The sequence below is a fragment of the Polypterus senegalus genome, chromosome 11 (assembly GCF_016835505.1).
Source record: "Polypterus senegalus isolate Bchr_013 chromosome 11, ASM1683550v1, whole genome shotgun sequence".
Classification (NCBI taxonomy): Eukaryota; Metazoa; Chordata; class Cladistia; order Polypteriformes; family Polypteridae; genus Polypterus; species Polypterus senegalus.
In genome coordinates, this window is record NC_053164.1 from 149,741,945 (window position 1) to 149,755,783 (window position 13,839).

General features: G+C 40.7%; 1 protein-coding gene across 1 annotated transcript; it reads left to right on the top strand.

Annotated features, from left to right (window-relative positions):
• Positions 1 to 10,869: 10,869 nt before the first annotated feature.
• Positions 10,870 to 13,782, top strand: guca1a (guanylate cyclase activator 1A). The gene is made up of 4 exons (XM_039769862.1): positions 10,870 to 11,144; positions 11,673 to 11,822; positions 11,990 to 12,080; positions 12,445 to 13,782. Exons 1-4 carry the CDS (start codon positions 10,947 to 10,949, stop codon positions 12,570 to 12,572), a joined length of 567 nt encoding a protein of 188 aa, XP_039625796.1. The 5' UTR covers positions 10,870 to 10,946; the 3' UTR covers positions 12,573 to 13,782.
• The last annotated feature ends 57 nt before the right edge of the window (positions 13,783 to 13,839 follow it).

Below are 13,839 nucleotides of genomic sequence, written 5' to 3' on the forward strand. Positions count from 1 at the left end.
TGCTAAAAATCACGACATCGTCAAGGTATGCCCCGGAATATTCAGAATGAGGACGTAGGATCTGATCCATCATACGCTGAAAAGTTATAACATTAATAAAGCCGTGGACATCGCAAGATAGCACAAGCACAGCTGAGAACCTTTGATGCATGTATTCTGAGCAGCTCACGTGAACTGACTTTGCAGGACTGGGAAAGGTAAACCCGTGTATGCAGTGTGATGTCTCAGATAAAGAGGAAGACGAGCTGCTTATTGATGCAGTAGGAAAGGAACAACCCTCTGACGCTGAACAAGCCTTTGTAGACATATCAATAGGAAAGCAAGGTGTAAAGCTTAAGTTTAAATTACGTTCATAGACACGCTGCCGCTAAATATTCGCAGGCAATCCACAACTTAATACCGGGAATGCCTGTTAAACATCTTAGATTCACGAGTATCGATTTGGGTAGTGAACACTTCGATGAATGAAACCTTTACAATGGTTGACAAACACGGAATGTAACTTGAACACTACACATCCTCCAAATACGAACCTGATTGAAAGAAATAATGATAATCAAATCCTTGATGACAGCAACATTCATAACAGTCACAAAACAATTACATTGATAATCATGTTACGTTATTTTTAAAATGTTTCCTTTTCTTTTTCATAACTTCTTTAACACACTACTTCTCCGCTGCGAAGCGCGGGTATTTTGCTAGAATATATATATATATATATATATTGTGACAATAATACGCCAAAGACATCATAAAGGTTTGGGGTAGCCACCGTATATTGTTTTTCCCAGCTAAGGATATTTTTTTGAAGCGTGATGTGCATATAACAGATTTCACAACAGAACTGACTATAGTAGCCCAAGAGGTGTTAAAGGTCTGGAGAGGAAATGATGTCATCAGAATGGCCGGAACCAGAAGTGACGTCAGCAAGGGGCTGGCTTCGGAAGTGACATCATCAAAGGGGCCGGCTTAGGAAGTGACGTCTTCTAAGGCGCCGGAACCTTGTAGGATTTCCCGGGAAAGGTCTGTAGGGAACTGAGAAAGACTGTCAGCACACTCTGCCGCCCCCAGTCAGATGTTTTATTACGCTTACTCAAACCCTTTAGCTGCCTCCTACTCGCACGTGTGTGACAAGGCCCCCCTCTCAGCCCAGACCCATTGGGTCGGGCGTCCTGCACCGAGAGGTCGTGGGCACGAGAGAGAGCATCAGCGCTGGCATGGAGAGAACCCTTACGATGAATAAGCAAAAACTTGTAAGGTTGAAAGTCAAGAAACCACCTAGTGACCTGTGGATTTGACTCCTTGTAAAGGGCCATCCACTGTAAAGGAGCATGATCCATCACCAGAGTGAACTCCTGGCCCAACTGCGTAATCACAGTTGGCTACTGGTGTGCATGTTTCTGATCAAACTGTTAGAAACAGACTCCATGAGGGTGGCATGAGGACACTGGACATCCTTTAGTGCAGGGGTCCCCAACTCTGGTCCTGGAGGGCCAAAGTGGCTGTAGGTTTTCATTCTAACCCTTTACTTAATTGGTGACATGTTTTTGCTGTTAATTAACTTCTTTTGAATTAATATTAATTGACTTGCTCTTGAAGACTCAGACCCCTTAATTGTTTCTTTTTCCTTAAGTAGCTGCCAAACAATAATGAGATACAAAATGAGCTAAAACATGACCAGCATACTGTGACCATCATACAATATCTGAAAATAAAGAAAGATGAAAGACTCAGGAATACTGATCTGCTCTGTTCCCCAAAACATTTTAACATTGCTAGTGTGATGCTGAGGTGTCACCCGTTGCATGGCTGCACTCGGTCCTAACCTGGGGTCCTGAGTTGGTTTGTCATATGGTGGGTGCGGCAATGCACTGTATCAGTGCATGCTCCTAGCCTCCTCCTGCTCTTAGAAAAGAGAAAATCAACACTTTTGGAAACGTATGCTATTGTGAGCAACAACAACAATGGAATTAAAGAACAGGTTTAATTAACGACAAGACTCGACACTAAATTAAGCAACTGGTTGGACTGAAATTGGTTGGAGTTTGAGGACCTGACTTAGCTGGTCTTCCGCTGGCTCACTCACTTCACATTTCATTTCTGTTCGGGTGCCATTTAATGAAAGAAATGAAGCAATTCAGAGGAACGATGAAGATATTCAAGGGAACAAATCTTAAAAAAAAAAAACAAGTCAATTAAAATTTATTCAAAAGAAGTTAATTAGCAGCAAAAATAAGTCACTAATTAAGAAAAGAGTTAGAATGAATGCAAATGTGCAGCCACTGTGGTCCTCCAGGACTGCAGTTGGGGACCCCTGCTCTAGTGGGACCTGTGCTCACAGCCCATCACCGTGCAGCTCAATTGGCATTCGCCAGAGAATACACAATTGGCAGCTCCACCATTGGCATCCTGTTCTCTTCACAGATGAGAGCAGGTTCACCCTGAGCACATGTGACAGATGTGAAGGAGTCTGAAGACACCGTGGTGAACGTTATGCTGCCTGCAACATCATTTAGCATGACTGGTTTGGCAGGGGGTCAGTGATGGTGTGGGGAGGCAAATCCTTGGTTAGTTGCACAAACCTCCACATGCTGTGCAAAGGTATGCTGACTTAGGAACCAGGGTGAAATCCTCAAAACCATTGTGAGCGCTTATGCTGGCGCAGTGGACCCTGTGTTCCTCCTGGTGCAGGACAATGCCCAGCATCATGTGGCCAGAGTGTGTAGGCAGTTCCTGGATAATGAAAGCATTTGTGCCATTGACTGGCCCACACGTTCCCCAGATCTGAATTCAACTTGGAGCCTTTGGGAGCTTATTTATTGGTGCATCCTATGCCGCCAAGTAGCACCACAGACAGTCCAGGAGCTCAGTGGTGCCCTCATCCAGGTATGGGAGGGGATCCCCCAGGACACCATTCGCTGTCTCGTTGGGTGCATGCTTAGATGTTGACAGGAGTACATACAGGCACATGGGGGCCATACACACTACTGAGTCACATTATGAGTTGCCATGCTGAAATTAACACAAATTGGATCAGCCTGTGATTTCAGTTTTTGACTTTGATTTTCGGTGTGATGTTGAATTCATCCCTCAGTGAGTAGATGATTTTGGTTTCCATTGACTTTTGTTACATTATGTTGTTCTCAAGAAATTAAACAGTAATACTTAGTAAAGATTTTCCACTTGAAACTGAAATTGATTACATCTTGCCTGAAGAAGGGGCCTGAGTTGCCTCGAAAGCTTGCATATTGTAATCTTTTTAGTTGGCCAATAAAAGGTGTAATTTTCTTTTCTTTACACTTGAATATTAGAATAGAATAGATATGTGATTTAAGTGTTCCCTTAAGTTTTTTGAACAATAGGTTAAGCTAATTTAAAATTCTAGCATAAAGACCAAATGATTATATGTATAATATATATGACCTATTTGTGGGTAAAGAGAAAGAAAATGTAGAAAGTGACAACATAAAGAGCACACATACAAGTCAAAGTCCTGCTGTCTTGAAAAGGGCAGCAGCTTAGGGAACAGACTCAGTCAAACACAAAACACACAAGGAAGCCTGAGTTATTTGAAGTTAGGATGTACAAGGCTATGTGGGATGCCATCCTTCCGAAAATTTACTGCTTCTCTCAGCCTCAAATTTAAAATGCTACGTGCTGCATGAGTAAAGGTTATGGTGGGTCTGCAGGAATGTAAATCCGGGCAAAGAGAAAGGAGGATTTTTATACTTTTGGGCTGCTTCAGTCATTTGTTATTTGCTTTATTCTAGTTAAATTAAAATTGGTAATTTACATGCAAAAGTTCAGTTTGTTTAGCCCAAATTACCATAAAAATCATACAGTCTTGTAAAATTGTCCATATTAAGTATCTAGTTTTGTTTTTGCTTGTTTCTAATGAGATGTACATGTAGGCATCTATGAACATTAAAAAAATATTACATCCAAACCCATTAATAATAAAATAATAATAATAATTATAACAATAATTTACATTTTGATTGCGACACAAATATAACAACAACTCTTTAATTGTAATAAAATTGCTAGAACTAAAAATAAAACTAATCTACTCTCTATATATAAAACCCTAAGCCTAAAAGTGCAACAATTTTGTCCAACAATTTTATGTGACTTTTTATGTTATGTTTTTTGTCACACTTTAAATCGGGCTTATTTTAAAATATAGATATATATGTTTGGTATCATTCTTTTCAGAATTTATCGAACTTTAATGTGATGTTAGATTTTCAGATTGTTATTCCGTTTTTGAATTATTAACTAAATTATCAAGAAAATTGTGCAGCAAGCATAGTGGACCTCAGTGTAACGGGAATACTCCAATCGATAAGAGAGTAAATATAAATATTTTATTCTCATTTCATGATTTTTACTCTGTTAAATAATAATTCATTTTTCTTTTACACATTTATAGAATTCATTATTTTGACTCCAATAAATAATTATTTTTCTTTTGTACATTTACAGATTTTACTAATATTCTGGCCACAACTGGGGGTTGGCCACTAAAAGCGCCAGGGGAGGTTGCCCCTCTAGTGTGTATATGTGTATATATATATATATATATATATATATATATATATATATATATATATATATATATATATATATGTATATGTAAAATTATACTTCTGTCTGTCTGTCTGTCTGATTTTCACACGAAAACCTCCATATCTGTTCCTATAAAATGTGTCAGTTATTTTCATCCTAATTAGAATTCTTACAATTTAGAGCCAATACATTTTTTACTTAAGATTTCCAAAAGTGTCCAAATTACAAGCAGTGTAAAATGAGTGTAACAATAATACCAATACAACCTGGATAATAATCAGTTCATCTTGCTTGCTTAGGCTACCAGGTGGCTCATTGTCTTAGTATGTGTTTGGTTTCTGGTCTGGCATGGTCTAACATGGCCCTTGGATGGAATGGAAGAGACACAGAATGCCCCCTTTATGGATGTGATAGAAGAAACATCAACATGTCTGTTTGTATGAATGGAGCAGTACAGACAGAACATACCTCTGCAAGCATCAGTTTGTCCAGTCCTGATGGTCCTTGATGCACCTCATGGATCAGTGGGGTTTCCCAATGACCCAGCTCAGGCAGACTGTTTCCATTCCGTCCTCTTTCTGGAAGTTCATAAATTCTACCTGTACAACTAAATCCACACTTCTGATGCCAGAGACAGAGTGTCAAAGCAGCTGTTTCGCACTCAGCAGGATAGAGAATTATAGAAAAGCACTCTTGTCCAATCGGTTACTACGACATCAATGCAGAGTCTTCAATCCTATTACCACAAACTGCACACCTCAGAGAAATACTTAACAAAAGTTCTTTTTCTGATCTAGTAGGGTCGTAAATGAGCCAGAGAAAGAACAGGCTTACCCAGCTTACCCTGAATATTGTTGTTTTTTTAAAAAAGAAGATGACTCAAAATTATTTGATAAAGACAATTTAACAAATTAATAATTATTATCACTTGTGACAGATAGGAGGCAGACTTGCTCCCTTGAACCCCTGTCCACGACTCCAGACACCAGGTAAAAGTCCAAATGCTGACTTTATTAAATCTCCACAGTGCACAAAGCACCCTCTCCTCCACTATATTCATACAATTACAATAATCAAACACAATAAACCAATCCTCCGACTCCCAGATGCGTTGCCATCCTTCCACCTAGCTCAGCTTGCCGTCTGGGAGCTCCCGTAGTCCTTTTAAATACCCTGACCTGGAAGTGTTAACAATCCCCAGTCCATGTGATCTTGTATCACTTCCGGGTCAGGTAAAATGTTCTTTTCTTCACCCCGGAAGCACGTCATTCCCCTTGTCCATGTGTGCTTCCAGGGCGTAGGGAAAATACCCGTTGTTCCTCCCTGTAGTGTCTCCTAGTGGCCCCCACGGTATCCAGCAGGGCTGCGTATAAAAACTGCAATGTCCATGATGCCCTGCTGGTCTTCGGGGAACCTCCATACTGCAGGAAGGGCTCCACCTGGCGGCTTGGGAGTATTGGCCGGGGTAAATGGCCGGCCATACACCACACACTGTATATGGTAAATTTTACCCTCCATTACAAGGTCTCATTGGGTTCTGTTTTATGGATGTATTGCACTTGTACTGTGATTCAGATTCTGGATTTGATTTAGGTCATTTTTCTGAGTGCTGCATTTTAAGGCATTTTTTTTATTATCATATGATTGCTAAGAAACTTTGTTTTGTGTGTGTGTGTGTTTTTGGGGGAGGCCAGGGCTTTTGCCAGTTTCCTCTCTTCCTGCAGAGTCTGTAAGCTTGGCTTTTTTTTTTCAACCTGCATGCCTGTTTAGGAGGACATGTGGTCATGCATGATTTTATTTTTATTTTAATTTTAAGGCCTAGTTTTGGAGGTGAAGAATTTATTGACATCTGTGCACCCTGCAATCACGGTTTTCTCAGTAGGGTTTAAGGAAATCTCTCTCCAGACTATGTGGACATGTTGGTTTTTCTCCACAAGAATTAAAGAAGGCTGCCAAGCTCCAGGTCTTATTACAGCGCAGTTTGGATTTCTTATTTTTTGAGAACACAATGTTTTTGGTTTTTCCTTAAATCTTTATTTAATACAAGGATGTTTCTGAAAACAAATTACCATTTATTGTTAGTAATTACTAATATTGTATCTTGTGATTAAACAAGTTCACATAAAACTCACATGGTAGGGTCAAAATGGATTTGGTTTATTTAAAATCCTGGAGAACTCAAAAGAAACCCCTCACTCCCAATGGCTATAGCCATGGTGTTGTATTTCAGTGCTGAGGCTGCTGTACACTACTGGTCCATCTGTTAACTGAGAGCCCAGTCAACCCCAGTCGCTCTTCTGTTGGTTTTCTTGTATATCTGAAGGACATTGCATTTCACTTTGTTACCGTTAAAAAGCTCCAAATATGGTTTGATGAATATTCACAAGACTCTGACATGATTTGTCACACTGACCACTGCATTTGCCAAGAGGAACTCATCTATCCATCCATCCAGTGACGCACACAGACTTTTTGGGGGTTAGAGCCTTGAAAGGAACCCTGCAGTTTATATATACTGTATGTATGAACATCTCTCAGTAACAAGATAAAATTAACATTACTCTTTTACTTTCTAGGTTTTGGGTTTTATAGTTCCTTTCAGACCCTGTGTTTTAACAGATTGCAATCACTTCTCCTTTTTTAACACTGATGTAATTATCTGCAGACAGAATCAGAAAATCAGAGAACCTTTCCTGTCCACATTGACTTCTGAGCTTGGAGTTAATTAAAGTGAACTTGCAAAAACTGTGTTTGGTAGTTTTAGGTTGTAAGCCAAAACAATAATATTCCTTAGTACAACAACTAAAACATTACAAATGTAATGAAAGGACATAGACACATATTTGAATGGTACAGAAGGCGAGCGTGGCATTGAAATACAGCATAGAAAACTATGCTGGAAAGTAGCACCAGACCCTTTGAATATACCCAGCATTGCCTGGGCACTAGGCTGAGGACAGGCACATACTCTCAGCTCTGCCAGTATACCCGACTGAGCCTGAATGCAAACTCTTTTTTCCGGGGATGCCTTTTCACAAATGCTTGCATTTTTATGATTTACTTGGTTGTAACATACTTGGAAAAAAAAGAGTTATTAGATAAATCATTTTGAAAGTGGGCAGCACCCAGTAACCTTAACAAAAGGACTAGAAAAGTGAATATGTGCAGGGGCTTGAGCCACTGTGGCCACCGTGTTGTGCACATCCATCTATTTCTGATCCAGCTTAGATCTGTCCTGTTCGGAGGTGCCAGAGTCCATCCTAATAGCACTGGGTGCAAGATAGGAACCATCCCTAGAGAACTTTCCAGTCCATCGCAGTGAATGCTCAGTCTCATCAGGCCATTTCACCTAACACACATGTGTTTGGGATCTGGGAGGAAACCAGAGTGCCGCCATTAAAGGTAATAATTTATGCATCCCTGTGGACTTAAGTATAAAAATGTAAACTTATTTTTAGATACAAATGCACTGAAAGTCAAACCTACTAACAATAAGGCATGTAAAGGAATAGGCTGAGGTCTGCCCAGAATACGGCCTGGGGCCTCATGCATAACGCTGAGCATAGAATTCACACTCTAACATGGCGTACGGACGAAAGTGGAAATGTGCTTACGCACAAAAAAATCCAGATGCATAAATCTGTGCGTTTGCCAACTTCCACGTTCTTCTGCTCCATAAATCCCGGTCAGTGTGAAAAGTAACGCACATGCCTGCTGTCCCGCCCCATCTCCTCCCAGAATTACGCATCTTTGAATCAATATAAATAGCCTTTAAGCGTTCTGTGAAAAGACAATGGCAAAAGTACGGGGGGAAATAGAAGAATTTTAGCAAATACCAAGTGGAGGCAAGGGAAAATTTTCTATTTGTTGGTTTGAACAGTGGTATAAACAACAAAAGGAAGTTGATCTAATGACATAGAGTGTTGGAGAAACTCGAAAGCTCAAGTTGACAAAGTCACACAGTGCCCAAAATAAAAAAGAAGTTGGCAGATATCAAAGTCACCATGAAAAGGTGAGTCGTAGCCCACCGTCTGAGTGTCATATGAAAGCTTATTAGGGTACAGAGAAAAAAAAATAGGTAGTGGGAAAAAAGCATGAAATGTCAACTTTAATCTCTAAATTTCTACTTTAATCACGTAGTTTATTTTGTCATTAAAGTAGAACATCATAAACTTCATCTTAAAATCGTTTAATTTACTAGTTTCTTAAATCCCATCGTAACTAAAGTAGCACGTTAAATGCTTTGTTTTTTATTTAATCTTCTATGTGCTCTATGTGTGTGAATCACTACGTGCTACTTAAACGGGCTTTCTCTTCCTCCGACAGGACACAGAATCCATTACATTCATGATATTACAGCTCTCTAAATAATTAAAATACTGAGATTTATACTTGATATAATTTTCATGATGATAGGAGTTAAAGCATGTTATTAATCATGGGAACCCGATGGTGCAGTGATTGTTCATGCCTCATGCAAGATGCTTGCTGCGCCGTGTGCTACCTTCGATGAAATAATTTATTGCAGCAGTACTGTCTCTTTCAAACATACTAACCCCCAATTCCTGTCTTTAGCTTTCTTTCTCCAAATACCCAATCGCCACACAATCAGCTCTGTAATAGACGTTAAGCCATCTGTCAGCTTAGAACGGCGATTCTTCAAAACATTTAAGGAACATTGAAATATCTTCGTAGTACGTGTTTAATTATTCTATCCATCCAGTGTCACGCCAGTCCCAGCAACAATACAGGAACAATCCGTGAATGGAGCGCCAGCTCCTTGCTAGCACTGCGACACCATGTCTTCACATGTTTATTTATTAACAATATAGATTGTTTAAATTAAGTTTTATTTTGCTGCATTTCATCTTAAAAATGATATCATCATCATATGTAAATACACGTTTTATGAAGTGGCTCAGGTTGTGCAATATTAGAACTGTATTGCAAGTTTATAGTGAGGTAATTGTACTTATAAGTACAAACAGTTCTACAAGGAGCACTTGGATTGATTGAGTGAGTTTATAGTTCTTGGGATGAAACTGTTTCTGAACCGTAAGGAAAGGCTCTGAAGCGTTTGCCGTATGAGAGCAGTTCAATAGACAGCATGGCTGAGGCAGTGTGTGCTTGAGGCTGTATACCAATAATTCTCTTTCCGATCAGCTGCTGTACAGCTGTGATTCCCCACTTAGATACAGTGATATAAATACTCTGAGTGGTGCAGTGAGAGTAATATGGAAAAAGATGATCCGCTGTGGCAACCCCTAACGGGAGCAGCTGAAAGAAGAAGAAGAAGGTGCATTGAGAGTAACAACACTAAAGCAGCTATAGTATTTAGAATAGTTTGACCATTCTGTGGACCATTATATTGTTACAGGTTAATCACAATCAGATGCATTAAACTAATAAACAATATGCGGTTAATTTCAGTGTATTTATAAAGCTGCGTCAGGGATGTGGATCTAAAAAAGAAAGGAAAACCACACAGGAACAGTAGCACTGCTTTGATGCTGGGTGCTGCCAGTTTGCAAAACCGAGCACAGAACACACAACTACCATGGAAATGTGTGTGGCTTTATGGCAAGTTTAGGTTTTATAAATCGCGATTTGATCGTGGAAACATTTGTATGTAACATTTTTGTGCGTACACACTGTTTATACATGAGGCTCCTGGAGTTCAGGGCACATTGGCTGTTCTTAACTTGTTAGAGAAAACAGCCTGGAAACTCATTAATAATGTGTCCGTTGCCTGATTGGTTGATTCTGGGATTAAAAAAAAAAAATTAAAACAACTCTGAAGTCTACAAAACAGAGAAATGCGTAAAAACAAAAGTCAAGAAGCCTTTCAGTGGATAAACCTATAATGAACTAAACATAAACTGAAAGGATGAGAAGTTTTCTCCAGTGGCTCCTGTCAGCTGTATTTATTGACCATCAGCACTAAGCCAGCTGAGTGTATATATATATATATATATATCTTTGTCAAATGAGGAAACTACAGCATAAATCTAAACCCACAGAATGAATGTGACAGACACTTCTCCTGATATGACCTTCCACAAAGGAGTGGCCAGTGACAGGCCGCACGTCCCCATGCCCATTTAAATCTGAGAACTGCGCCTGTGTGGTAGTGATTCTGTGATGACACTGCCTTCAGGGATGGTCATGCCTGTTACTCAATGCCCACTTGGAATCACAGCAGCCCAAGGCGACTGTTTAGATCTCCCTAAAGCACTTGATTGGCTTAACTCATTCAATCCCCTTTAAAAGCAGCCAGCTCACTGTTCAGGCACCAGTGTGTGCTGTGTGTCTGTGTGGAGACCCCAGGCCCCAACTGTGTCCCAGGTCAGCCGGTGGATCTTGTGCAGGGTGCAATGGGTAACTCCAGCAGCAGCACGGTAGACGACATGCAGGCAGTGGAGCTGCACCACTGGTACAAGAAATTCATGACGGAGTGCCCATCTGGCCAGCTCACCCTGCACGAGTTCAAGCAGTTCTTTGGACTGAGAGGACTGGACCCTGAGGCCAATGCCTACATTGAGCAGATGTTTCGCACCTTTGACATGAACAAGGTAAGGGCAACAATGCTTCATTATAGGGATGCTAAGTCACTAAAGGTCAGTGCTGCCAGGATAAGGATTGAGATTTTAAAATCGGCATTGTGTTTTGAACTGTCACTCTGGGGATGACTGGTAAATTTATAGACCACTGGACTCTGAGCTCAAGTGTAGGCTCTGTCATGTTTTTGCACAATGTCAGAGAAAATAACCTCAGGAGAAGATGAGATGAGATAAGAGACTGTACACCACACAGAAGTACTTTGAAGTGGACAGAGTGCAATAAATGTCTGAACAGAGCACCTCTGGTTAGGGATTAAGCTCTTGAGAGTTTAGAGAACTCAGACAGGAACGCTATAGTGACAACCATAGAACAGAGCACTGACTTTTGGGCAACCACTAAACTCCTAGCAGTACTTCTCCCTCAGGCAAGGTGAAACCAAACTGGATAGTTGTAAATGAGGGCTTGTCCACTGTGCTTTGAATCGAAATGCAGCTTATCTCAACATTTCTTCTGATTCCTGTACACTCTTCTTTATCTAGGACGGATACATTGACTTTATGGAGTACATAGCAGCTCTCAGTCTGGTGTTACGTGGCAAGATGGAGCAGAAGTTGCGCTGGTACTTCAAGCTATATGATGTGGATGGAAATGGCTGCATTGACCGACACGAGCTGTTGAACATCATAAAGGTATGCGGGGGATAGGTGGTTTATAAATGGCCTGCTCATTGAATGAGGCCATCAAGATGCCACAATACACATCCCACCGTCACCTGCTTTTTTCTTCTGAAATGTGATGAGTCAACTGCTCTGTCATTCTAGCCTCAGTGCTCATGTTCTCTGTCCCTTTCCTGTAGGCCATTCAAGCCATTAATGGAACCGAGCAGCAGGTGCCAGTGGAGGAATTCACAAACCGTGTGTTTGATAAGATTGATGTTAATGGAGACGGTATGTAACTTGGCTGCAGGAGTTCACCTCTTCAACACATTTTTTTGCTTCCATGTGCAAACTCATATCCCAACTAGGTTGTTCCTACATTTTCAGGTGCTTGTTTTCTTATCACCTCCTGTATCACCCTAATGCCTCCTCTTGGCTCGGATTTTTTCTGGCCTGCCCACTTGGTCCCCCATCATTTTCTAAAAGTCTTTTTCTTTCAGGTCCTCTCACTTTTCAATGCAACTCCATTTTGTTTCCTGATATACTCCTCTGGTTCTGTCCTTTTTGCCTACTCCCTTGTCAGTCTGCCTTTTCTCTGTATATGAGATCTTACTGTCTCCTACCAGCTTATATGACCTTTTTTTTTTCTTTTTAGGTGAGCTGTCTCTAGAAGAGTTTGTGGAAGGAGCTCGTAAGGATGATGAGTTCATGGAAGTGATGATGAAGAGTCTGGACCTAGCACACATCGTAGCTGTCATCCACAGTCGGCGACACAGTGTGTAGAAGACCACCCAGAAGCAGTTTGCCACCAGGACTACTAAAATCTAACCTTGAACCCCTTGCACTTGCTTTGCTGCCATCACATACCGCATGCACAGCATTTTTACCACAGTAGGGGACCTACGCAAAACCAACAGACAGATGGCTGGGACACAGACATCCTTCACCTTGTGGCCACCAAGCACAGCTTCAAATTGCTTCTAAAGGCCAAAAAATAATGAAAAAATTTAAGTAAAGGAATGTCATCCTAATGAGTTTGCAGGAACAGAAAGTTAGCTTTGTATAGTACATGTTGATGATCTTTACTGTAAAAGTCGCTGTAAGAAGTAAAGACCAACTAATTGAGGTAATAGCATGTACAGCGTGCAGCTGCCCTGCAAGCAGATATTCTACTCTTCAGAGGTCCGGGATGCAAAAACCCCCTCCTGATAAAAGTAAGTACTGTCACAAGCGAAGACATGAGGACCCAGAAGCAGACCAGCAACCCTGACAAGGACAACAATTCAGTTTACAGATACAGAAGCCGATGGACTGGTTGGATGGAGACCTCTCTCTTTATGCTTCCTTTGAAATTGGTTGTCCATCCTGATGCTGGAAGCACAAAGTATAACTGCATTGAAGAACTCCTTTACTCCACTATAAGGTACTTAGCAGGATGATTAGATCAGCATTCAGGAACTTGAGGTCATGACCTAGAAGGGGCAGCTTAGTGCAATGAGCAGCTTATAGTTGCAGAAAACAGCCACCTTCTGCAAGTCAGGACTAAGTGAGAAAGCTCCATCCGCCTCCAATAAGCTGCAAAGTGTCTCTGAAATACCAGGCTGAGCTGTAAATATGTAAATAAGTGCAGCAAAGGGTGTCAACCCTGGCTTCTCTATCCTTGTCACACACAACTGTGTTTGTACAATAAACAAGCCACTGGGCGTAGTTGTGTCTGTTTTTGTGCTAAGAAGGCATGCCTATTGAACATACAATGTGAATTGTCCACTTAATTTATAATTTATATCCGAAATAAAGGTGTATATATGATATGGTAAGCTGAAGAAGAGGCACATTATGCGAAGAGAGAGTTTTAAAAGCTTTTTGACATACCTGTATGCAGTTATGAATAAGAAAGTTAAAATGGTTGGATGAAAACTTTGCAGTTTAAGCGCTGCCGTCCTACAGAAAGTAAACTAAACGTCATGATCACCCTCCTGCTTTGAATGCCTGGCGCACTGCCACACCTCCACCAGTAAGAAGTATAAACATCTGCTGTAAGGTAATACAG